Source organism: Saccopteryx bilineata, chromosome 1 (genome assembly GCF_036850765.1).
Source record: "Saccopteryx bilineata isolate mSacBil1 chromosome 1, mSacBil1_pri_phased_curated, whole genome shotgun sequence".
Taxonomy (NCBI): Eukaryota; Metazoa; Chordata; class Mammalia; order Chiroptera; family Emballonuridae; genus Saccopteryx; species Saccopteryx bilineata.
The window spans coordinates 151,926,896-151,953,027 of NC_089490.1; the positions used below are offsets into that span (position 1 = coordinate 151,926,896).

Here is a 26,132-nt window from a genome sequence, read left to right on the forward strand (position 1 = left end):
CAAATAACCCAGGAGTCAAAAGAGAGACTGTAATAGAAATTAGACATTTTTTAACTGAACAATAATGAAAATAGTATATCTAAATTTATGGGATGGTGTTAAAGCATTATTTAGAGAAAACTTTGTAGTCTTAAATGCTTATATTCAAAAAGAAGAAAGGCTGAAAATTACTGAGATATTTACTGAAAATTACTGAGATGTTGCAGATATTAAAATGTTTTTAATTATGTTGATCAGTTTAAAAATTTATTAGAAAGTTACCAAAAATATTTTCAAATTAGACAGCTCCATGAGGTTTCTCAATACAAAAATTAATGTATTAATCTATCAAATTTCTAAATACCATCTACATACAAAGGAAGGGAACAATTTTAAAGTATCATAAAATGACATTGATAGGAATAAATATTACAGAAAGGAGCAAAAGACCTCTGCATGAATATTATATAACTTTTAGAAACATTAAAAGAAAACCAAAGTAAGTGAAGACAGTTGCCATGTTTACAATTTAGAACACTCAATATTATAAAGGTGTCAATTATCCCCAACTGGATCCATGGAATCAATTCAATTCCAATTTAAAAATACTAACTTCTTTTTTAAAGTGTGGAACTTGAAAAGCTGACTTTAAAATATACACCAAAACCTGACCAGGCAGTGGCACAGTGGAAAGAGTGTCAGCTTGGGATGCTGAGGAGCCAGGTTCGAAACCTCGAGGTCACCAGTTTGAACGTGGGCTCACCAGCTTGAGCGCAAGATCACTGGTTTGAGCGTGGGATCATAGACATGGCCCTATGGTTGCTGGCTTGAACTCAAAGGTCGCTGGCTTGAAGCTCAAGGTCACTGGCTTGAGAAAGGGTCACTCACTTGCTGGAGCCTCCCAGTCAAGGCACATATGAGAAAACAATCGATGAACAATTAAGGTGCCTCAATGAAGAATTGGTGCTTCTCAACTCTCTCCCTTCCTGTCTGTCCTTGCCTGTCCCTCTCTCTCTGTCCCCCTTTCTATCTCTTGCTAAATAAATAAGTTATACATCAGAATGCAGACATCTAAAAAAAACACTCCTGAATAAGCACAAGATGGGAGAACTTGCACCACTAGATTTCAAGTCTGATTATAAAACTATAGTAACTAAGACTGTGTAGTATCAGATCAGGCACATAAAAACAGATCTATGGAATATAACAGAAAATACAAAAATATACACAATGCAAATGGTCACTTGACATATGATGTGTGATATTGAAAAATAAGTGGTAAATGAATATACACTAAAACCACTAAATTGTACATATTTTTAATTTTTAATTTATTTATTATTAATTTATTTTTAACTACAGTTGACATTTAATATATTAATTTCAAGTGTGCAGCATAGTGTTTAGACATTTATATAATTTATGAGGTAACCTCCCCCCTGCTAATTAGAGGGTTCACCTGACATCATATACAGTATTGCAATATTGTCAACTGTGCTATACTTTACATCCCCATGACTATTTTGTAACAGCCAATTTGTGCTCACTTTTTTCCCCAAGTATGAGGAGGAAAGATAGAGAGACAGACTCCCACATGTGCCCTGACTGGGATCTACCTGGCAACCCCCATCTGGGGACTGATACTCTGCCCATCTGGGGCCATGCTCCCAACTGAGGTATTTTTAGTGCCTGAGGTGGAGGCTCCATGGAGCTATTGTCAGCACTTGAGACCTATGCACTTGAACCAGTCGAGCAATGACTGCAAGAGAGGGAGAGAGAGAAAAAAGAGAGAGAGAGAGAGAGAGAGCAGGGAGGAGGAGCAGGAAGCATCAACTCCAATATGTGCCTTGAGCAGGCAAACCCAGGGTCTTGAACCAGTGGCCTCAGCATTCCAGGTCGATATTTTATCCACTGCACCACCACAGATCTGGCAAGAAAGATTTCTTGAGTAAGACAAAAGTACAAAGAATACAGGAAAATGATGATATATTCAGCTATATTAAAATGAATAACTTCTGGCCCTGGCAGGTTTGCTCAGTAGAAAGAGCATCAGCCCAGCATATGGGCGTCCCAGGTTTGACTCCTGGTCAGGGGATACAGGAGAAGTAACCATCTGCTTCTCCAACCCTCCCTCTCCCCCTTTTCCCTTTTCCCTCCACTCTTCTCCCCTTTCTCCTTTCTCCTATTTCCCTCCCACCAGCTCAGTTGGTTCAAGCACTGGCCCCAGGTACTGAGGATAGCTCAGTTGGAGTACATCAGCTTCAGGCATTAAAAATAACTTGGTTGATTCAAGCATAGGCCCTAGACAGGGGTTGCCAGGTGCATCCTAGTCAGGGCACATGCAGGAGTATATCTCACTATTTCCCCTCTTCAAAGAATAAAATAAAGAGAGACAAGATGGTGATGGAGTAGGCAGACGTACCAACTTCCACCTCCCAGAACCAAAGTGGATTACAAACTAATTTTAAGAATCATCATCTGGAAAAACCAACTTTGGACTAAACTAAGAGGACTCTTCAACCAAAGAACACTGAAGAAGCCACACTGAGACTGGTAGGAAAAGCAGAAACACGGAGAGAGGGCTGCCCAGCTCCCTGGAGCAAACGGCACCCGGGAGAGCTCGCGTGGTGGGAAGTGAGTTTAGCAGAGAGAGTAGGGTCCTGAGTCCCAGGAACAAAGCCCCAGCCTGCAGCCCCAAACCTAGAAGAGGCGTATGGACAGTATTTAGCTGGAAACAAGTCAGGATACTGTTTGTGAGAAAGAGACTGATTTCTCAGACCCAGAATTCTTCTTAAAGGGACCACACAAAACACCTCTCTCACAACCACTCACCTGAGGCTCCAGGAACAGGGAGAGAGGAGAGGACCGGAGTAGCAGGAAGAGAGTGTAATCTAGGAGGCACAGGGAGAAACATTTTGAGAGACAGCCTCCCTAACCTCTGGGACGAGTCACTCCCCAAGTCTGAAGCGAATATTTCCTCTGGAAACAGCAATACCAGCAAAGGGAAGCAGGACACCAGCCAAACAAGCTCTCCTGTGGTACTTGGAGCGGAGTTGCTTAGAAGGAAGGAGCTTTTGGGACTACAGTAGTGAGTCTTAGGGTCTGAGCTGCAGCGCCCCAACCCACACGGCTGAGGGCTCGCCAGAGGGCAGGTGGCGGCGGGACGTGGAAGTGCGGTTCTGTCGGCAATGATGGAAGCCGGCTGGCCACCACTGAGGCCCAGGTGTAAGTTCAGTCTTGCCTGGCTGGGGAGGAGGGGACGTGAAAAACTTGTCAAGCCAAGCTGCTGGCCGCCTGTAATCCAGCCTGCTGGGGAAAGGCAGGAGCCCCAGAAGGGGTGGAGACCTGCCCTTGAGCAAGGTCGCAGGAGCACAGCCTTGCCCCGCCCACAAAACTGAGGCTTGTGGCCTGACTAGGGAGCCGGCTCCTCCCACAGGGGCGGAGCCAAAAGCCCAGAACAGGCAGAGTGCCGCTAAGGAGCATGGGCACGCAGTCCCACCAGGCCTGTGGAGCCAAGGCTTGCAGCCTTCCCACAAGCGGGCTTCTCCTGCAAGGGTGGGGCAAAAGCCCGGAATCAGGCAGAGACCTGCAGCTGAGCAAAGGTGCTCACCCCTGCCCTCAGGGCCGAGCATAATGCCACCCACGGGGGCAGGGCGAAAGTCAAAGCCTCCAGGGCTTGTACACCCGAGCACATGATCACAGCCACTCCCATGAAGGAGAGGCGGAGACCACAGCAACAGCCCCAGTGGGCAGGCACCAGCAACGCCCATACCCTGAATGACCTAGGCAGCAACAGCAGAGGGAGTGGTGGGCCTGCAGACAGACCAGACCTAGGGAACACAGAGGCCACACCCAGTGGACTCCAGTGGCCAAAACCTTCTTTTACACAGACAGAATGAGAAGGCAGAGAAATGCAACACAAATGAATCAAGAGAAATCCCCAGAAAAGGATCTGAATGAGTCAGATATAACCAAATTACCAGATGCAGAGTTTAAAATAACAATTGTTAGGATGCTCAAAGATATTAGAACAACAATAGATGGTCATTACGAACACCTAAATAAAGAGATAGCAAATATAAAAAAGGACATTGAAATAATAAAAAAGAATCAGTCAGAAATGACAAATACAATATTAGAAATCAAGAACACAATGGAAATAATTAAAAGCAGGATGGATGAAGCTGAAAATCAAATCAGCGAGTTAGAGGACATGATAAATAATGGCATGGAGCAGAGCAGAAAAAAGAAAAGAGACTCAAAAAGTCTGAGGAAACTCTAAGAGAGCTCTGTGACAACATGAAGAGAAATAACATCCGCATCTTAGGGGTTCCTGAAGAAGAAGAGAAAGAACAAGGGATAGAGACTTTGTTCAATCACATCATAGCTGAAAACTTCCCTAAATTAATGCAGAAGAAACTCTCACAAGTTCAAGAAGCACAGAGAATTCCATTAAAGAGAAACACAAAGAAATCTACACCAAGACAAATCATGATTAAAATACCAAAGTTAAGTCATAAAGACAAAATATTAAAAGCTGCTAGAGAAAAAAAGACTATTACCTACAAAGGAGCCTCCATAAGGATGACTTAAAACTTCTCAACAGAAACACTTGAAGCCAGAAGGGAATGGTAAGAAATATTCAAAGTAATGCAGAACAAGAGCCTACAACCAAGACTACTTTATCCAGCAAGGCTATCATTTAAAATAAAAGGAGAAATAAAAAGCTTTCCAGACAAAAAAAAAAAAGCCTCACGGAATTCACTGCAATGAAACCAAGGCTGCAAGAAATGCTAAGGGGCCTGTTGTAAACAGCTCAAAGGAGAAAAAGAATATAGCAAAAGAGGAATACAGTTTTAAAGAATAAAATGGCAATAATTACATATCAATAATAACTTTAAATGTAAATGAATTAAATGATCCTATCAGAAGACATAGGGTAGCTGCATGGATAAGAAAACAGGACCCATACATATGCTGTCTACAAGAGACACACCTTAAAACAAAAGATGCACATAGACTGAAGATAAAAGGATAGAAAAAAAAATATTCCACGCAAATAGAAATTTAAAAAAAGTTGGGGTAGCAATACTTATATCAGACAAAATAGACTTTAAAACAAAGACTATAGTAAGAGATAAAGAAAGTCACTACATAATAATAAAGGGAGCAATCCAACAGGAAGATATAACTGTTATAAATATCTACACACCTAATATAGGAGCACCTAAATATATAAAGCAGACTTTGATGGAATTAAAGGGTGAGATTAACAGCAATACTATAATAGTAGGGAATTTCAATACCCCCCTAATATCACTAGATAGATCCTCAAGAAAGAAAATTAACAAAGAAACAGCAGACTTAAAGGACATTCTAGATCAACTAGATTTAATAGATATCTTCAGAACCTTTCACCCTAAAGCAGCAGAATATACATTCTTTTCAAGGGCTCATGGTACATTCTCTAGGATAGACCACATGTTAGGGCACAAAAGTGGTCTCAACAAATTTAAGAAGATTGAAATCAAATCAAGCACTTTCTCTGATCACAATGGCATGCAACTAGAAATCAACCACAACAGAAAAATTGAAAAATACTCAAACACTTGGAAACTAAATAGTATGTTATTAAATAACAAATGGGTTAACAATGAGATCAAAGAAAAAAATTAAAAATTCCTAGAAATGAACGATAACGAGTATACATCAACTCAAAATTTATGGGACACAGCAAAAGCAGTCCTGAGAGGGAAGTTCATAGCATTACAGGCGTACCTTAAGAAGCTAGAAAAAGCTCAAATAAACAACTTGACCTTCCATCTAAAAGAACTAAAAAAAAGAACAGCAAGTATAGCCCAGAGTTAGTAGAAGGAAGGAAATAATAAAGATCAGAGCAGAAATAAATAGGTTAAAGAAACAATACAGAGGATCAATGAAACCAGAAGCTGGTTCTTTGAAAAGATAAACAAGATCGATGAACCTTTAACCAGACTCACCAAGGAAAAAAGAGAGAGGACTCAAATAAATAAAATTAGAAATTGGAATGGAGAAATAACAACTGACACAACAGAAATACAAAATATTGTAAGAAAATACTATGAAGAACTATACACAAAAAAAACTAGACAACTTAGATGAAGTGGACAAATTCCTTAAAACATATAATCTTCCAAAAATTAATCTGGAAGAATTAGAAAACCTAAACACACCGATTACAATAAATGAGATTGAAACAGTTATCAAAAAGCTCCCAAAAAAGAAAAGTCCTGGGCCTGATGGCTTCACAAGTGAATTCTACCAAATATTCAAAGAAGAACTAACTCCTATTTTTCTCAAGCTATTTCAAAAAATTCAAGAGGAAGGAAGACTTCCAAGCTCCTTTTATGAGGCAAGTATAATTCTGATTCCAAAACCAGGCAAAGACAACACAAAGAAAAAAAATTATAGGCCGATATCCCTGATGAATTTAGATGCTAAAATCCTCAACAAAATATTAGCAAACCGGGTCCAGCAATATATAAAAAAAATCATACACCAGGATCAAGTGGGATATATTCTTGGGAGGCAAGGCTGGTACAGTATTTGCAAACCAATCAATGTGATTCATCACATAAACAAAAGAAAGGAGAAAAACCACATGATAATTTCAATAAATGCAGAAAAAGCATTTGATAAAACCCAGCACCCATTCATGATCAAAACTCTCAGCAAAGTGGGAATACAGGGAACATACCTCAACATGATAAAGGCCATCTATAACAAACCCACAGCCAACATCATACTCAATGGGCAGAAATGAAAAGCAATCCCCTTAAGATCAGGAACAAGGCAGGGGTGCCCCCTTTCACCACTCTTACTCAACATAGTTCTGGAAGTCCTAGCCACAGCAATCAGACAAGAAAAAGAAATAAAAGTCATCCAAATTGGAAAGGAAGAAGTAAAATTATCATTATTTGCAGATGATATGATATTATATATAGAAAACCCTAAAGTCTCAGTCAGAAAACTACTAGACCTGATAAATGAATTCAGCAAGGTGGCAGGATATAAAATTAATACTCAGAAATCAGAGGCATTTTTATACACTAACAATGAACTGTCAGAAAGAGAAATTAAGGAAGCAATCCCCTTCACCATTGCAACCAAAAAAAAAAAAATACCTAGGAATAAATTTAACCAGGGAGATTAAAGACTTGTACTCAGAAAATTATAAAACATTGATAAAAGAAATCAGGGAAGATACAAACAAGTGGAAGCATATACCGTGCTCATGGTTAGGAAGAATAAACATCATTAAAATGTCCATATTACCCAAAGCAATTTATAAATTCAATGCAATAACAATTAAAATACCAATGACTTACTTCAAAGATATAGAACACATATTCCAAAAATGTATATGGAACCAAAAGAGAACACGAATAGCCTCAGCAATCTTGAAAAGGAAAAATAAAGTGGGAGTTATCACACTTCTGGATATCAAGTTATACTATAAGGCCATTGTACTCAAAACAGCCTGGTACTGGCATAAGAACAGGCATATAGATTAATGGAACAGAACTGAGAACCCAGAAATAAACCCACACTTTTATGGACAACTGATATTTGACAAAGGAGGTAATTGCATACATTGAAGTAAAGACATCCTCTTCAACAAATGGTGTTGGGAAAATTGGACAGTTACCTGCAAAAAAATTAAACTAGAAAACCAACTTACACCATTCACAAAAATAAACTCAAAATGAATAAAAGACTTAAATGTAAGACATGAAACCATAAGCATCTTAGAAGAAAACATAGTCAGTAAGCTCTCTGACATCTCTCGCAGCAATATATTTGCCGATTTATGTCTATGGGAAAGTGAAATAAAAGACAGGATAAACAAGTGGGACTATATCAAACTAAAATGTTTCTGCACAACTAAAGACAATAAGAACAGAATAAAAAGACAAACTACACAATGGGAGAATATATTTGACAGTATGTCTGATAAGGGGTTAATATCCAAAATTTATAAAGAACTTGAAAAACTCAATACCAGGAAGACAAACAATCCAATCCAAAAATGGGTGAAAGAAATGAATAGACACTTCTCCAAAGAGGACATACAGATGAAAAAATGCTCAACATCACTAATTATTAGAGAAATGCAAATTAAAACCACAATGAGATATCACCTCACACCAGTCAGAATGGCATTCATCAACAAAACAACACAGAATAAGTGCTGGTGAGGATGTGGAGAAAAGGGAACCCTCCTGCACTGCTGGTGGGAATGCAGACTGGTGCAGCCCCTGTGGAAAACAGTATGGAGATTCCTCAAGAAATTAAAAATCAGACTGCCTTTTCACCCAGCTATGCCACTTTTAGGAATATACCCCAAGAATATTATAGCACTGTTTGAAAAGAAGAAATGCACCCCCGTGTTTATGGCAGCATTGTTCACAATAGCGAAGGTCTGGAAACAGCCCAAGTGTCCGTCAGTGGACAAGTGGATTAAAAATCTTTGGTACATATATACTATGGAATACTACTCAGCCATAAGAAATGATGACATCGGATCCTTTACAACAACATGGATGGAACTTGATAACATTATACTGAGTGAAATAAGTAAATAAGAAAAAACTAAGAACTATATGATTTCATACATAGGTGGGACATAAAAATGAGACTCAGAGACATGGACAAGAGTGTGGGGGTTATGGGAAGGGGGGGAGGAGAGGGAAGGGGTTGGGGGAGGTGAGGGGCACAAAGAAAACCAGTTAGAAGGTGTCGGAAGACAACTGGACTTTGAGTGATGGGTATGCAGCATAATCAAATGTCAAAATAACCTAGAGGCCCTGGCCAGTTGGCTCAGCGGTAGAGCGTCGGCCTAGCGTGTGGAGGACCCGGGTTTGATTCCCAGCCAGGGCACACAGGAGAAGCGCCCATTTGCTTCTCCACCCCTCCGCCGCGCTTTCCTCTCTGTCTCTCTCTTCCCCTCCCGCAGCCAAGGCTCCATTGGATCAAAGATGGCCCGGGCGCTGGGGATGGCTCTGTGGCCTCTGCCTCAGGCGCTAGAGTGGCTCTGGTCGCAATATGGCGACGCCCAGGATGGGCAGAGCATTGCCCCCTGGTGGGCAGAGCATCGCCCCTGGTGGGCGTGCCGGGTGGATCCCGGTCGGGCGCATGCGGGAGTCTGTCTGACTGTCTCTCCCCGTTTCCAGCTTCAGAAAAATGGAAAAAATAAATAAATAAATAACCTAGAGATGTTTTCTCGGAACATATGTACCCTGATTTATCAATGTCACCCCATTAAAATTAATTTAAAAACATAAAATAAAAAAATAAAATAAAGTGAATTACTTCTGTTCATCCAAAGGCCCCATTAAAATTGTGAAAACACAAGCCACAAACAGAAAAAAAAATTGCAATGTGTGGAGCTAGTACGCTGAACACATAAAAAGAGGTAATAAAAATATACTAGTGGAGACCCTGGCCAGTTTGACTCAATGGTAGAACATTGGCCCAGCATGTGGAAGTCCCAGATTTGATTCCTGGTCAGGGCATACAGGAGAAATGACCACCTGCTTCTCCATCCTTCCCCCTCCCCTTCTTTCTCTCTCTCTTTCCCTTCCACAGCCATGGCTCAATAGGTTGGAACAAGTTGTTTCTGGGCACTGAAGATGGCTTCATGGCCTTGCCTCAGGCACTGAAATAGCTCAGTTGCTGAGCAACAGAGCAATGTTCCCAGATGGGCAGAGCATCCCCTGGTAGAGGGCTTTTCAGGTGAGTCCCGGTCAAGATGCATGTAGGAGTCTGTCTCTCTGCCTCTCTGCCTCTCACTTAATAATAAATACACACACACACACTTACACACCAGTGACCAGTTGTAGCCTGACCTGTGTTGGTACAATGGATAAAGTCATCGACCTGGAATGCTGAGTCACCGGTTACAAACTCTGGGCTTGCCTGGTCAAGACACATACAAGGAGCAACTACTACGACTTGATGCTTCCTGCTCCTTCCCCCCGACCCTCCTCACAAAAATTAGGGGATCAGAGAATGTGCAGATACTCCAGTACTTTCAGTCTTTTGTATAGTGCATTTTCACCAATGAAATAAAAGTTGGGTTTGCATCTCACTTGCATAATCAAACAACTTTCTTTGACTTGTTTGCTTTTGTTCTTGTTTAATATAATAAAAAAATCAAATGCTTCTTTTATCACTTGATATTCATTTTTAAATATCCCCTAATTTTTGTGAGCTATATATATATATATATATATGTCACAGTGGAAGGATGGGCAAAAATTTTCAAACACATGTATCACAAAGAGGAAAGAAACTCCAAGAAAAACACACTGATCCACTGTCAGTATGTGCCGGTTACGTGTAGACTCACCAGGTTAAACAAAGTGTGGGAACAATGTGTGCCCAACACAGGAGCTGGCATAGCAGGAATGTGTATAGAGACTGCCAGGCCGGTAGAGCCAGCATGCAAAAGTGAGTGCCAGGGTAGAGGACAGGGAGGGGCAGTGGGACACAAACGACAGGAGGCTGGTTTCAGCATTTTCACTGCCAATCTCCCCTTTAAGGTTTCAAACAAGCATTTTTTAAAAAAAAAAAAAAAGGAAAAAGAAAAAAAGCCCCGTGAGCCGGGTAGAACAGTGTTCCAAGAGCCTGCAGAGCAGTGTTAAGGCCCAGTTCCATGGTCTTCTCTTGCAGAATTACCAAATCAGAGCCCGGGAAATGCAAGGTGCTCTACAACTCTCAGCTGCTGTTTCAGCGCCGTCTCTACGCAGACCTGGAGACCATGCTGTACCACGTGCACCTCTGCAAGCCACTGTCACAGCTCATGAAGCACGTGACGCTCTACCTCCGTGACACCCTGATGCAGAATGCCTTCCAGGCCCTGACCAGGTACATACCTCAACCTGCTGCAGGGATGGGAGCTGCCGGCCTGCCTCATGGTGGGGACCATGGGCAGCGTAGTGGTCCTTTCAGGTGGTTATTAGTCTTTATGCCCAAAGTAGCTGAGTGGAGTGCAGATCTAGGGTCCCTGAGCCTATGTCATTTCCACTGTTCCACATGCCTGCCCAAGAGAGTTTGAGAAACATACTGGTGAAATAAAGACCATTTATTCAAACACATGCCACACGACTCTATCTGCTACACTTGGAAAACACCCTAGAACAACCTGAGTGAGGAGAAACTGGATACAACCCATTTCCCAGTGAGCGATGGGGAACCACCAGATTCACTGGACCAGCAGCAGTTTCCCTCTCAGCACAATGTGTATTCTTCTGTGTGCTTCTCCCCTAACCCTTGCTCCACCCTCCCTCCCTGTTTTCAGAAAACCATTCTCTAAAGATCTGGATATCTAACCACTTGCACCCCTTTGCCTGTGCTCTTCCTTCTGCTCCAACACAGGTGACCTCCCAGGCCCTCAGGGGTGGGCACTCCCCGCCCTGGGAAGCCGTGTGCTCCTGCTGGGTCGCGGGGCTCCTGCTTCCCCGCAGAGCCTGCTGGTGTGTGTAGAATGGGCACTTCCCGGTGCCTGCTCTGGGAGGGGGGCTGAGAGACGCTGGCCCTGTTAGAGCAGAATGACAATGAAGAGTGCAATGGGGGTGCCACATGAGCCCTGGGCACTTTGTGGCCACAGGGCTCAGGCCAGGCTATACGCTAGGGAGGTGGCACAGTGTGGGCACAGGATGAGTGGCTTTGCCACACGGAGCCTGTGCCCTGTGCCTCCCTGTTGTCAGTCATCAGCGTGGTCCTACCCAAGCCACCCACCATGTCCTGGTGGAGCCCAAGGTCAGCTGCAAGGAGCAGACGGGCTTAATGTGGACAGAAAGACTAGTGGCCCTAGAGCCAGTCAGGAGGCTGCCCTGAGAGCAGGAGGGGGCGGCACATCGTGGGAGCGGCTAGACTGTCCCCTGCTGCATGCTGCACAAGCCCCTGACCTGCTCCTGCTCCAGCTGCAGGGCCTCTGGAAACTCTCTGGGCAGGATTACCTTCTGAGGCCCTGGTCCCCGAAATCGTGCCCTGCTGGTTTTCACATCACACGTGCCCCACACAAGCCTGGGGAAGGCATTAGATCAACCTTCCCTGTGCTGCCAGCCAGGAAGGAGCACCCTGAATGCCACCTGTAAGCCTTTCTTGCCCACCGTGCAGAACAGGTACCAGTGAAACAATGAGACCTCCCATGTAAGAGGCACAGATGCAGTCCTCTTGTCACTCAGTTCCAGGTGACAATCCATTAATGTGCAGGAGCTCCACAGAGGAGGCAGGTGGCAGTGCTGCTTCTGTTAAGCAGCCCAGGCCTGCAGTGACAGGAGATTACCTGGACCAGGTGCTCAGCAGAGGCTGAACAGAAGCTATTCTCCAGAGACGGAGTGTAAAGAGCAATGCCACCGAGACTGGGCAGGGGGGGGGGGCCTCGGTTCATGCAGGAAACCAAAGATCACCGTTACCCACAATGCACCTGGTCTGCGCAGGGAGTTGAGGAAAGTCCTTCACCTGTGCATTCGGAATTTACTCAGAGGCCAAAGAAAAAGGTCAAGAAGAGTGACTGTCCAAATAGCTCAGGGCCCTCGGGCCTGAGACCCATCCGCTCTCCCTCCTCCCAGCTGTCCAGCCCTGCTGGGTCCAAGTTGCTCCGGAGGAGGAAGGAGGGAAGGGAGGAGGATAGAGTCCATACCCACTGAGTCCCATTTTCTTTGGTCTCCTCCAGCTCCCCACTGCCTGAGCCTGAGCTGTCCCTGCAAAGAGAGGTGACAATGTTCCCCAGGCTGGGTGGGAGCCTCCCCATTTTCACCCGCAGCAGCGCACCCACAAAGAGCCCCTTCCTGCCACTAAGATGACAAGGAAGAGTACATGGGCTGGGCGGCTCTCAGACACTTTCCTTCTCCTGGGAACTCACATTTACCAGCTGATTAACTCTCAGTCTTCATTCCCTCTTGTACAATGGGGACGGTATGATCTGTCATACAAGGGAGCTGAGACTGAGCAGGGTGGCTCTTCTGTGTTCTAGGATCTACTGCATCTGCCATTACAGCACCAAGCTCAAGGAGGTGATCACAGAAGACCTGCTGCCTTCCTCTGCCATGATCAAAGACTTGAGCCAAGAGCTGGGATTACCCATTTCACAAGAGGAACTCACAAACATTAAACTCCTGGTTATTCCGCCTCATCCCACTTTCAATTTTGAGGGCTCTCGATGCCCGTATCTCACCCTCACTTACGAAATCCTTGCCCACCAGAAGAAATACCTGCAGTGGTGGAAGTCTGTGCTGCAGAAGAAGAAAGGCCGGAAACACAGTCTGATCCAGGTGGGCACTCTCTCTTCTCTGCAGTCCAGAGGTCCCACGCCTTTGCCACACCTGGGTTGTCCAGTCACACCCCAGGAGATAGAGGGCAGATGGCCAAACCTCAATGGGACATCTGCCTCTGGCCTGTATCTATCTCCTGCCCTGGGATCCCAGATGGGATGGGCAAAAAGTGCTGGGCGCAGGGCTGAAGCACACCGGAAGCACTCGCGCATGGCCCCGGCATGCCCTGTCAATCTGAGAGATAGAAAGGAATGCTCTTAGGTGTATTACCTTTACCTTGGCCCCAGACTTCATCTTTGCAGAAGAACTGCTGTGTGTGTGTGTGTGTGTGTGTGTGTGTGTGTGTGTGTGTGTGTAAGGTTTGTCTGTGGTGGTTCTTTATGAAAATCAAAAAAAGAGGCTGTTTCATTTCATTAGAGTTTAGGTTTCTAGGTTGTTTTCTTTTAAGAGAATTAGTTCTTGAATTTATTGATCTGCTTTTTCTGTTTTTCTAACACATTAACTTTAGCTTTTTTTTCTGACATTTAAAAGTTATGTTTTCTCCAGCTTCTTAAGTGGACTTTCACTCATTTTTATTCTTTCTTGTTTAATAAGAAAAGTATGTATGCATTTTTCTCTGTATATATCCTGGGCCATATTCTGTAAGGTTTCTATTTTTGTATTTTTGCTTTTGTGTTTTTCTGAAGTGAGAAGCAGGGAGGCAGAGAGACAGACTCCCACATGCACCCAACCAGGATCCACCCAGCATGCCCACCAGGGGGTGATGCTCTGCCCATTTGGGGCGTTGCTCCACTGTAACCAAAGCCATTCTAGCACCTGAGGCAGAGGCCATGAAGCCATCCTCAGTGCCCAGGCCAACTTTGCTCCAATGGAGCTTTGGCTGCAGGAGGGGAAGAGAGAGACAAAGAGGAAGGAGAGGGGGAGGGGTGGAGAAGCAGATGGGTGCTTCTCCTGTGTTCCCTGGCCGGGAATTGAACCTGGAACTTCCACACTCCGGGCTGATGCTCTACCGCTGAGCCAACCGGCCAGGGCCATATTCTGTAAAATTTTATATGTACTGTATATTCTGGTTGTTATTTGCCTTAAATTTCTTATAATTACAAAGCAAGACCTAGGTACATGTCTATAAAAAATTCAAACAATATTTAGAGTATCAGCAGTCTTCCCTTACTCCCACATCCTACTTTCTCAATGTAGTTGTAATATATAATAGTCATGTACTTCTTATGGATTATACAATTTTGTTAAATATGATATAACAATGGATTATGACAATTTTAAAATAATATGGTTGTACATAATTTTATAATATACTTGTAAATTTTTTAATATCTCCATTTCTCCTTTATTTTGTTGAATTCACTTGAAAATATTGTCCCAGAATTTTAGAAAATTATGTTTCTGTTGTCTCAGGCATTTCTACTTTAAAATGACTTTAAATACAGATGAGCTAATTCAGAGGCTTGAGTCAGTGATTTGGAAAACAAAGTAGCAGAAAACACCCAATAGAAACAGCAAAGAGAAAAAAAAAGAGAATTTTTTAAAATGAGTAAATTGAACAGACCTTTGGGACAACATTTTATCATAGAGAACAAGAAGGAGAAGAGAGTGAGCAAGGTAATGAGAACCTATTTGAAGAAATAATGACTGAATATTTCCCTAACCTGGCAAAGAAAATAGACCAACAAGTGCAGGAAGTACAGTGTCCCAAACAAGATGAACCCAGAGAGGCCCACACCAAGACACATCATAAGTAAAATTAAAAAGGTTAAAGACAGGCCCTGGCCGGTTGGCTCAGTGGTAGAGCGTTGGCCTGGCGTGCGGGAGTCCTGGGTTTGATTCCCTGCCAGGGCACACAGGAGAAGCGCCCATCTGCTTCTCCACCCCTCCCCCTCTCCTTCCTCTCTGTCTCTCTCTTCCCCTCCCGCAGCCAAGGCTCCATCGGAGCAAAAATGGCCCGGGCACTGAGGATGGCTCTGTGGCCTCTGCCTCAGGCGCTAGAATGGCTCTGGTCGCAACAGAACAACGCCCCAGATGGGCAGAGCATTGCCCCCTGGTGGGCAGGCTGGTTGGATCATGGTCGGGCGCATGCGGGAGTCTGTCTGACTGCCTCCCCGTTTCCAACTTCAGAAAAATACCAAAAAATAAAAATAAATAAATAAAGGTTAAAGACAAGGAGAGGATATTAAAAGCAGCAAGAGAAACAGTCACCTACTAAGGTGCTCCCATAAGACTGTCAGCTAATCACTCGAGGGCAGTGATGGGCAATCTTTTGAGCTTGGTGTGTCAAAATTCACCAAAAAACTGAGCATAACTGGGGTGGCGCGTCACTTCGAGAAAAAACCACAATTTCGCGATATTTATAGTTTAACAAAAATGTTTTGACCTACAGACCTCCAGCACAGAGTGTCTACACTACAGCAAATGTTTTATCCTCGGCTACTGCACCTGGCCATGCAGGAGCTGAGGGTGAAACATCCTTCTCAGCATATGGCCCCATCAAAAATGGCTACGCGTGTCAGCGCTGACACACATGTCATAGGTTCACCATCATGGCTCTAGGGGTACAGGATGGTTCAACATACACAAATAGATCATGTAATATAACACATTAGCAAAATAAAGAATAAAAACCAAATGATCGTATCAATAGATGCAGAAAAAGCATTTGATAAGACAAAACATCTATTTATGATCAAAACACTCAATAAAATGGGTATAGAAGGAAAGTACCTCAACATAATAAAAGCCAACTAATTTTTGGGTCCCAGTCAGCTTTCTCTGCAACCTACTGTTTTCCCTTTTATGTCTTTCCTTATTGCTGTTTTTACTCACAAGGGAAGACAACAGAGCATCTTGAGGCTATGGAGAGGAGAGGGCAACACTCCCTATACACACAGCAATGGTCAAGGATGGCAGCCCTTGTTGCTTTAGTTCATAGCTCTCCTGTCAGGACCATGAAAGCCTCAAGTGTCACCCACTCCTGACCATCTGAGCCATCAACTCTGGCCAAGTGCTATGTGTTCCAGTTCCCACAATCTTAGGCAACTGTCAAGGTTCTGGTCCACTGAATTCTACTGCAGATAGTCAGGGGCTGCACTAGATGGCCCTTTAGCCATCTCCACAGAGGGAGGTGGCAGCATCTTGAGCTGGAAGGAAGTTGGAAGGTTCTCGTGAAGCCCTGCCTCCTGCTGTTGACTGGGTCTCCCCAGGCCGGTCAGGGGGTAACACAGTGTTGAAGTTCAGAACACCCTTAGATCTATCTTCCAATTTCTCTTTGTATAGTTAAGAAACCAGGCACAGAGCAATGAAGGGACCTGCTCAAAGTCACATAGCAAGTTAACAGTACAGCTGGAATACTGTGTTCAAGAACTAATACCCACTCTAAAGCCATGGCCCAGAGCTGAATATGAACAGGTAGTTGGTGGTGAGGGGGACTCATGTGGATAATGACTGGTGTCTCTTTCTTCAGAAAAATATCACAGGAGCCCACCAGGTTAGCAAGAAGCCTCCAAAGTCTGTGGTGGAGGTGATTAGAAGTTCACCCCCTACCAAAGATGCCATCTATAACTATAGTATTCAGACTCTGAATTCCACAGAGCTTGCCAAGAAGGAGCTGTATCGTGAGATGGCCAAGGTGAGCAGAAAGCTCAGAGTGGGAAACAGGCATATGCTGTACTCCAGACAAAATAATGGTAGTGGGCTAATCCCAAGAACCCTTCCTCTCTGACCATTGGCCTGGCGGTCAGCGGGAGAGTGCCAGTGTGTGGAGGAGAGCCAACCAGCGGGGGGAGTAGGCAAGGGGGCAGGTGCTGGGAGAGGGTCCGTCGCCATGCCAGGTGTGCGTCCTCCACACACAGGGGTGAGCCGGGGGTCCTCAGCATGTGCTCAGATGTTTACAGCTGCAAACCGCTGCAGGGGCCTCGCCTCTAGAGAACATTTTGTTGCTGCTTCTGAAAAGCAGCCATCACCCTGAAGGAAGAGCCTGGCTTAGAATTTCAGCACATGGTGAATTTAGAAAAGGGCATCTCCTACCAAAGGGGACAAAAATATGAACCTTGCAGGGCCACGGCACAGTTCAGTTCATCTGAACACCCCGTTTACATTGTCAGGAACTGTCACTATGCCCTCAGCTGTTTCTGACACCCTCTCAGAAACCTGAGGCTCAGTCAGCACCATTCAAGCCCCACCCACCCTGCCATCCACACGTTTGCCCCTCACATCCAGGTGCCTGGGAGAAGATTCACATATTCACAGAATTACCTCTCAGCCACGGTGGAGCCTCAGGATTCAAAGGAAGAGGAGAAAAAAGCCAAGGAAAAATCCCGCCGGGCCTGGCTCACAATCGATGGGTTCCAAGTGACAGGTCTCCATAAGAGCACGGAAAGCAGCCATTGCCTCAAGCTGCTGCCCACTGGCACCACCACAGAGCTGGCTGAGGTACAGGGAGGAGCAGGGTGTCAGGCGGGGTATGAGGGAGACCTTGCTCCTAACGTGTGGTTCTCGATTTAGGAGTGGAAAGAAAATGCACTGTTTGCTAACGTGCTGGAGCCCGTGCTGGACCGAGAGAGATGGAGCTGGGACCGGCGCCATCAGGACTTCGATTTGTACAAGAAGCCACCTCCTTTCATCAGGCTGCCTGCTTGCCCATCACTGAACCCAGGAACAGGTAACAGGTGAGACTTTTGCAGAGCTGAGCTTCCTGACACTGTCGACAGGAGCTCACTGCACTTTCTATCTTCAGTGTATCCGTTTTGCTCAAGACACCCATGAGAGGAAAGCGAGATCCGAATGGGTCCGGCACAGCAGCCTGAATGCTGGGCTGGGACACAGGAGTCCTGAACTCTATTCCAGCTTAACTTGCTATGTGGCTTTGAGCAGGTCCCTTCATTGCTCTGTGCCTGGTTTCTTAACTATACAAAGAGAAATTGGAAGATAGATCTAAGGGTGTTCTGAGCTTCAACACTGTGTTACCCCCTGACTGGCCTGGGGAGACCCAGTCAACAGCAGGAGGCAGGGCTTCACGAGAACCTTCCAACTTCCTTCCAGCTCAAGATGCTGCCATCTCCCTCTGAGGGGACACCTAGCTCTTGGTACATCATCCTTCTGAGTCCTCTTTTCTTTCTTTCTTTCCATCCCTCCATTTGTAAAGACCTCAAAATCATTTGTTGGTTGATAGAGAATTCAAACTTGTTGATTAACAGAGTCAGCATGTTTGTTCAAAGAAAAAGAGATGAGTTTTCTGGCAATGAGTTTGCCAGAGGACCCTTTCCCAGAAATCAAGATGGAATGAGCAGGATGGCTTTCCTTCTTGCCGCCCCCCTCCTCGGGAGAGCTGGAGACAGCTCTGTGAGCAGGAGGAGTGCTGGCAAGCTCCTGAAATCTGTTCCCTCACTTGGACCTTACTGCCTCCATTAAATAGGCTCCAGTTGTCTGACCAGGCGATGGCTCAATGGATGGAGCATTGACCTGAGATACTAAGGACCAAGGTTCAAAACCCAGAGGTCGCCAGCTTGAGCGTGGGCTCATCTGGCTTGAGTGCAGGCTCACCAGCTTGAGCATAGGGTCACCAGCTTGAGCATGGGATCATAGACATGACCCAATGGTCGCTGGCTTGAGCAAAGGGACACTGGCTCAGCTGGAACCCCCCCCCCCTGTCAAGGCAAGAATAAGAAAACAATCAACAAATAACTAAGGTGCCGCAACTATGAGTTGATGCTTCTCATCTCTTTCCCTTCCTATCTGTCTGTCCCTGTCTGTCTGTCTCTTTCAAAAAAATAAAAATAAAAAATAGGCCCTGGTTGTGCGATGATGTCCTGCTACCTGTTGGTTTGTCCCAGGCTGAGTGACTGGTGTGGTCCAGCCCAGGAATGCTGGGCTTTGCCTCACTGGCCGGAGTGCCCTGGTGGACTCACCACAAGCCTTCTCAGCACAAGTTCCCCAGGCAGCTCACGTAGTCCATGCACATTTACTGAAAGCATGAAACAAGCACATGTCGGGCCATCCCTCCCATGACACGCTTGGGGAAAACTCAGAAAAGGTACATGAAAAGGGAAGACTTGAACTGGTGACCTCAGCCTTTTAAACTCGACCGGAGGCAGTGAGAACCTGTTGCTGACGGGGAACTGACATGCCACAAGGCTTAGAGAGAAGCCTTCCCCGAGGGCCACCCACGCAGAGCAGGTCTGCCGAGCTCTCTCCACAGAGGAGCTCCTCCTGCCTCCCTCGCCAGCCCTGCACTGGGAGAGCGTGTGTACTCTCCACACTCTCCATTTTGTGCAAAATGCCTCCTTGCCAACATTTAAGAACTTGAATTTCATTGGAAAGTTATTTCAAAAGTCACAATATTTGTGAACTTTCACCTTTTGTAGATTAGCTACCAAAACCCTGGCAGATGTGCAGGCCAACCCCCCTGAGCCAGCTCAGGGCCCCACACCCTGTCTCCTCTTTGCCTATTTCTCTCATTCCAGCAAAAAGCAACTCACAAGACTTGGAGGAAAAGGCGTGAGCCTGGCTTCCTCCTTTCACCTCAAGGCAACATCTACAATGGGCTTTTTATTGATTTAGTTTTTTGTAAGAGAGAAAGGAAGAGAGAGAAAAAGAGAAAGAGAGAGATGGAGAGAGAAACATTGATTTGTCGTTTCATTTATTTATGCCTTCATTGGTTGATTCTTGTATGTGCCCTGACGGGGGATAGAACTTGCAACTTAGGTATAGCAGGACAACGCTCTAACCAACTGAGCTACCCGGCCAGGGCCTACAATGGGCTTTTTTAGGGGGAAACCCAACCTACTCGGGAACCAGACCAAAACTTGAAACTTGCCAGGAACAATACATCCAGCAAGTAGCAGCAGAAGGGAGCGTGGAAAAAGGCAAAGGCTGTGAGTACTGTCTGAAGATACTTTCTCCCCTCGCTTCAGGAGTAGAGGGCAATCCTTGCAAAGAAAGCAGAGAGAAAAGTACAGATGGGAACAAGCATATGTTGTCACATACAAAGCAATGCGGTTCTCCACCCATCACTCGGGAGGAATCAAAGTCAGGGCCCTTCATCCTGTGGCCCTGCACTGGGCACCTGCTCCTCAGCTTTTAGGGCCTTCTTCTCGCCGGGTGAGGATGAAAGGGACTGGAAGCCATGTGTTTTAAGTGCATGTGTTTTAAGTGCATTTTGCTCCCACTTTGAATGAATGACACGTACACAGCTTTCAAGCTGCTTCTGTGGGGAAGTGTGGTCCAGTAGGAACGCTGTCTGTGCTGAAACAGGTCCCCGCAGCCTTGGGCCGTGGGAGCGCTGGCACAAGCCCCAGTTTCTGCTGTGAGGTCTCCTGAACTAGCAGCAGATACCCAAATCCCAGGTCTCAGCAAGTCCTTTCTCTCTCTCTCTCTCTCTCTCTCTCTCTCTCTCTCTCTCTCTGCCTCTACTCAGAATGTGGGGACATGTCAGGCAGCAGTGCCCACAGGTCAGAGCCTGGAAGAGGCTCCCTCAGGCCAGGAGAAAGCCCTTTGGTGAAAACTGAGAAGAAATAGTTGAACTTAGAATATCTTATGTTCTACAACTTCTGGAATAAGTGAGAATTGTCCAGCAACAGGCTGTGACCCAGGGGCTGGTGGCAGCAGGGACCACTGTCCTTCTGCTTCAGGACATCCAGTCCAAGGTGGGCACAGATGTACACTTGCTTCTCTACAACCTTCTGGAACACCTTCTCCATCTTTTCATTTCGATCTGGGAGGGAAAAAGAGACCGTGGGTGATTGTTTTGCATTGTGATTATAGAAATATGGCTGGAGCACCTGACTGATGGTGGCACAGTGGATAGAGCATCAGCCTGGGATGTTGAGGTCTCAGGTTCAAAACCATGAGGTCACCAGCTTGACAGCAGGCTCACCAGCTTGAGCTTGGGATCAACAACATGATCCCATGGTCACTGGCTTGAGCAAGGGGTCACTGGCTCGGCCAGAGCCCACCGGCCAAGGCACATATGAGAAGCAATCAATGAACAACTAAGGTGCCACAACTATGAGTTGATGCTTCTCATCTCTCTCCCTTTCTCTCTCTCTCTTTCTCTCTCTCTCTTGCTAAAAAGAAAGAGAGAGAGAGAGAAGAAAGAAAGAAAGAAAGAGAGAGGGAGAAGAAAAAGAAAGAAAGAAAGAAAGAAAGAAAGAAAGAAAGAAAGAAAGAAAGAAAGAAAGAAAGAGAAAGAAAGAAAGAAAAAGAAAGAAAGGAAAAAAGAGAAGAAAGAAATATGGTTGGAGCATTTTTGTCTAACAGTCAGGCTGTGGGTGGCCCCACTACCCCCTGAACCCCCAGGAAGTGATTCTGAGTGTGTTGTAGATAGAAGCTTTCAGTCTGAACCACAAAGGCTCAATGTTGATTCCTGAAACCTCCAGATCTGTGGGAGTAGGCATTCAGATGGTCAACAAAAGACCCCTTTGCGATTCAAGCCTGTTGCAGGAGAAGCCTTTCCTCACTCTCCACAGCACCCTGGCAGTCAGGTCAGCACCTGGGAGGGCACCCGGCCAGCATCCAGAGCCAGAGCCACACAGAATTACGTGCCCCTCTCCAGAGGCGGATTAAGGTCAGTTGAGGCCCTGGGCGCAGAAGAAAATATTGGTGCCCTTACATTAGAAAAAAGTGTAAAACTGGGGTTTTGCAGGGCTCTTCAGAAGTCGGGGCCGAGGGCGCACCCGGTGCGCCTGCCGTTGAATCCGCCTCTGCCCCTCTCCACCCTCTCTTGGCAGCAGTTTCGGTCTCTGCAGGGGACACATAACATGAGGCCTTAAGACCAGCAAGGACTGTGAGGGTCAGAAGGAGAATGTGAGCTGCACATTCTGAGTCATGGCCATATGGCTGTGGAAGAGGAAGAGCGTTCCGGACAAGCTGAGTAGCACGAGCATGTCTAGGGCAGCAGCCTGGGACATCTGCAGGAAGACTGTCGTTTCTGCTGCAGTGCAGGGGGGCGGGGGAGGCAGGGGGAGTGCCTCTTCCTTTGTGACCCTTCCCCAGAGAAAGGTCAGCAGGGCTGGGCAGGGCTCTGACAGAGCTCTCTCTCACTGCAGGCAGGTACTCCTGCCTCACGGAGGGAGCCAGGCAGGGTCCAGAAACAGCTCCCCATCAACAGTTACCCAGAATCAGACCTCTCCTCCCTCTCCCAAGCAACCATAGTCACATTTGTTTGGCTGAAATAAGGTGAAGATATTTTGGGAATAAGCTTCTATAGAGAAGATATTGGCCATAAGAACCTGTCAAAAGCGAGGTCAGAGAGAGCCCTGGGATCTCTGGGCCATAGGGCGCCCCTTCCCTGGTGACTGACCTCTAAGCTTCAAGGCACTAACTCCTGGGCAGCTTGGCTGGAAACAAGAGGCCTGGCTCAGAAGTCACACAGTCTTAGGTTCTAATTCCAGCTCAGAGCCAAACTAGTGTAAGGTATTTTTCCCCACCGAGAAGGAAGGAAGGGGCCGGAGCCATGAAGTGTGAAATAGTAAAAGGCTTTGTTGAGTACAGAGCATGCACACACACATACACACACCCGGCGAGGTTCCCTGGCCCCGAGGAAAGACGGAGGCCAGGGAAGTTGCAAGTGGTGACCCGTATGGGAGATATTTAAAGGGTCCCTAGGGTGGTCGAGCTAATATGACGTGGTGAAATCTCACTGGCTGGCAGACGGTTGCTGTTTTCCAAAGGACTCCAGGGCAGTTTCTTTTGGCGTGCTTGGTTGCGGGCGGTCCTAGCCAAAGTTCACAGGTCTGACCTTTCCCGTTATCCACCGACCTTACAACTAGCTCTGTCCCAAGGGCAAAGTACTCAACATCTCTGAGCCTCAGTCTCCTCTGTGAGAGGAACGTTATAATCCTTGTGGCCACAGGCTGCTCTGGGTCAATGCACATACATACCAAACACATAGGACTGCTCCACCCCCTCCGGCACGGTGAGGGGGACAGACAGGGTGAGAGCACTAGGTTCGGGACCCTGTCACTAACCCACCCTTTTCTGTCAGGCAGGAAGACGGAAGGGAGCGACCTCTGTCCTGAACAACACGGACCCTCCGATAGAAGCTGGCAGCGCTCACACAGGCCACGGCCACAGCTCAGCCAACCCGCCAGCCTCCTGGTCAGCGGCTGCTCAGACCCTGTGCTTCACCCTCTCTGAGATCACAGCTGGGTGACCAACCTCTGCCACCTGGGCTGCTCCATGCCACCCAGTGACCCCGCCCCCACCACTGGGCCTCATTAAAGTGCAGCAGGACAAAGTCAGTGGAAGGCTGCCTGCGTGCGGGCCAGGCAGGAGCAGGGCGGGCCGGGCGCGCCTCCTGGTCAGAGTTCGGGAGCCCTGCTTCCATGAAGCGGCTGTTCTAAGACAGCACAGCTGTCATGCCATCATGAAATGGGTGTTGGTTGGCCACCAGTTTCAAGACCATCAACTCCTCCACAGTGGTCCAGAGTGAAGGCTGGTTACCTCGGCTCCACCTCGTACACAGTGCCGCCTCGGGCACATCTTCACCCATACCTGAGCCTCATTCTATGCCTCAGGGAAAAGGGTCTGATATTGCCTTTCCCTGTGTGTTGTGGAAGATTGGCTCACAACTGTCTTGTTCCTCCTCCACTCCATCAAGATTTGGGCAAGGGTCAGGCACGACCAGGTCCCAGGAACTGGCAGAGGCCAATGCTCACCGCACCATCAGCAGCAGAGCCTCCCAGACCCGGTCCTGAGATCAGGGCTGCCCCAGCCTCTGCAGGCGCCTTCCTTCACCGGGAGGGTGTTTGCCCAGCAGGGGCCCCCATCCACCTACCTGAGTGGTTCCTGGGACAGGCAGCCACAGCCAGCCCTGCCGCCCCACCCCCAGGGTGAGTAAGATATCTTTCTAGGCCTGGTCCCAAAGGTGGACACTTGTTAAAATATCACCTCAGAGACCCCCAGGTTGGAGGGCCTGCCATCCCCGGGTCTTGCCAAAGTGGAGCAGCAACATCTCTAAGTGCAGCCAAAGTGATATATGTTCCTGAGCTCACTGACACCATCCTGGAGGCCAGAGAGGACTCAGCACAGCACCTGTGCTCGTGGTGCCCATCCTGTCCCCCTGGCACAGGGCACAGCAGGGGCTCCAGGGCCCGACCCTGCTACCATGCTGAGCTGCTCTCCATCATGACAGGGTGGAGACCGGGGACACCAGCTGTCCCTCAGACTGCCTGGTCTTCCCTTACACCTCAGGTCACATCCCTTCTGGGAAAAAGATATCCAATAAGCTACACCTGCTGGGCTCACTCAGCACAATGCTGGGTGCAAGGCTCCGAGATCCCTGTCCGCCCCGGGTCCATGGTTTGACCCAAGGAGTCCTGAAGCCTCCAGCCAACCGCCTCCGAAACAGTGGCCACATTGCCCCATTTAAGCTCACTGCAGAAAGCCCATGATCTCCTGACCTGAGGCCCTGCTGCTGCTTTCACTGTCCAGAAACATGGCCCCAGAGCTCTAGGGCACCCATTTCTTCTCCCTGACTATGCCAAGCCATGCCCCGACGTGCCCCCGCCCTGGCCTGGGCACGCTGACTCCTGGCTGCAGGCTGAGCCCTTCCAGCCCGCCAGAGATCAGCCGGGCTCTGAGGAGCCGCCCGTGTGCTCCCGCCACAGGGGGCTGAGTCACAGCGGCTTCCAGGTCATTCTCCCATTCAGCATTCTGCAAAAGGTTCTCGGCAACAGGTGCTTGGGCTCCAGCAGTGATTTCTAATTGCTGCAGCCCCAGGATGGGGAGCAAGGGCAGCAAGAGAGGGAGAGGGAGAAGGAGAGGAGAGAGGGAGAGAAGGAGGGAAAGAAGAAACAGATTGGTCTTGCATTGGCCTTGGAACCTGGCACTTCCTTAATGGGCACCTCTCATTCTCCAAATTCTGAAAACACAGCTCCCTGCAGAGTGGGACATAGGAGCTGCCAGGGGAGTGACCACAGGAACGGGCAGTGAGGGCTTCCCCGAGCAGCTGGAGCCTCCCTTTCCCTCAGGTGAAACAAACAATCCAAACATCAGACATTATGATCCATCCTGGAGCCAGGGTTGAGGGCTAGCTGGGAACCAGGGTGTCAGGCCATCTGCCCTGTTTTCCCTGGGGATGATCTGGCCCTACCTTCCTGGGGGCTTTGAGTACACCTGCCTCTAGCCTTTTGCCAGTTCCGGGAAAGGCAGCTCAGCGCCACACCCAAGGCCAAGGCTCCAGAATCAGACAGACCTGCTCCTAAAGCGTGCTGTGTGGCCTTGGACCAGTCACCTGGCTTCTCTGAGTCTCCACAGACCTCAGAGGATAACTGAGAGCTGAGCATGCCACCACACATGACGTGTGAGAACAGTGCCTGATACTTAGTGATCACTCCATAAACATCGGCCATTATGATCCATCCTGGGGCCAGTGTTGAGGGCTAGCTGGAAACCAGGGCTCTGGGATTCAGCTCTGACTGGTACGGGATGCCTGCAGGGGTTGGCATCACCCTGTGGGAGAGTCTAGGAGTCAGGAACAGCTAAGAAAGGGAGGGTCACTAGGAGCTAGTGACGGAGTTCCTTCTACGCAGTCATGCTGCTTCTGGTGAGCCCAGGCTAGCACCAAGGGCCTAAGAAGATAGGGATCCCGGGATCATGGAAGCAGGAAGAAAATTCTGTCCCCTGACCACTACTATGGGCGGTTCCTTCATGCCCTCCCATTGCCCTGCATGTTCTGTACCAGGAGTTTATACGTGCCCTTTGTCCCCACCTGACCTGCTCTGACAGCTCAGCCTGCATGGAGCCCTTGCCTGGTCCCTGGAGAAGAGAGAACTAGTCCCCTAGGCAGCAGGGAGATAGTGACAGGATAAAAGCAGAGCCCTTCAC

General features: G+C 47.2%; 1 protein-coding gene across 1 annotated transcript in view; it reads left to right on the forward strand.

Moving 5' to 3' along the window:
* CFAP92 (cilia and flagella associated protein 92 (putative)) overlaps window positions 1–22,075 on the forward strand; it is a 55,652-nt gene extending 33,577 nt beyond the window's left edge. The window contains exons 8-14 of the mRNA XM_066252665.1: window positions 10,693–10,887; window positions 13,001–13,298; window positions 16,771–16,935; window positions 17,526–17,738; window positions 17,811–17,974; window positions 21,683–21,787; window positions 21,949–22,075. Of these exons, the coding sequence (XP_066108762.1) occupies window positions 10,693–10,887; window positions 13,001–13,298; window positions 16,771–16,935; window positions 17,526–17,738; window positions 17,811–17,974; window positions 21,683–21,787; window positions 21,949–22,075 (1,267 nt within the window). The remainder of the gene's footprint in view (window positions 1–10,692; window positions 10,888–13,000; window positions 13,299–16,770; window positions 16,936–17,525; window positions 17,739–17,810; window positions 17,975–21,682; window positions 21,788–21,948) is intronic.
* The last annotated feature ends 4,057 nt before the right edge of the window (window positions 22,076–26,132 follow it).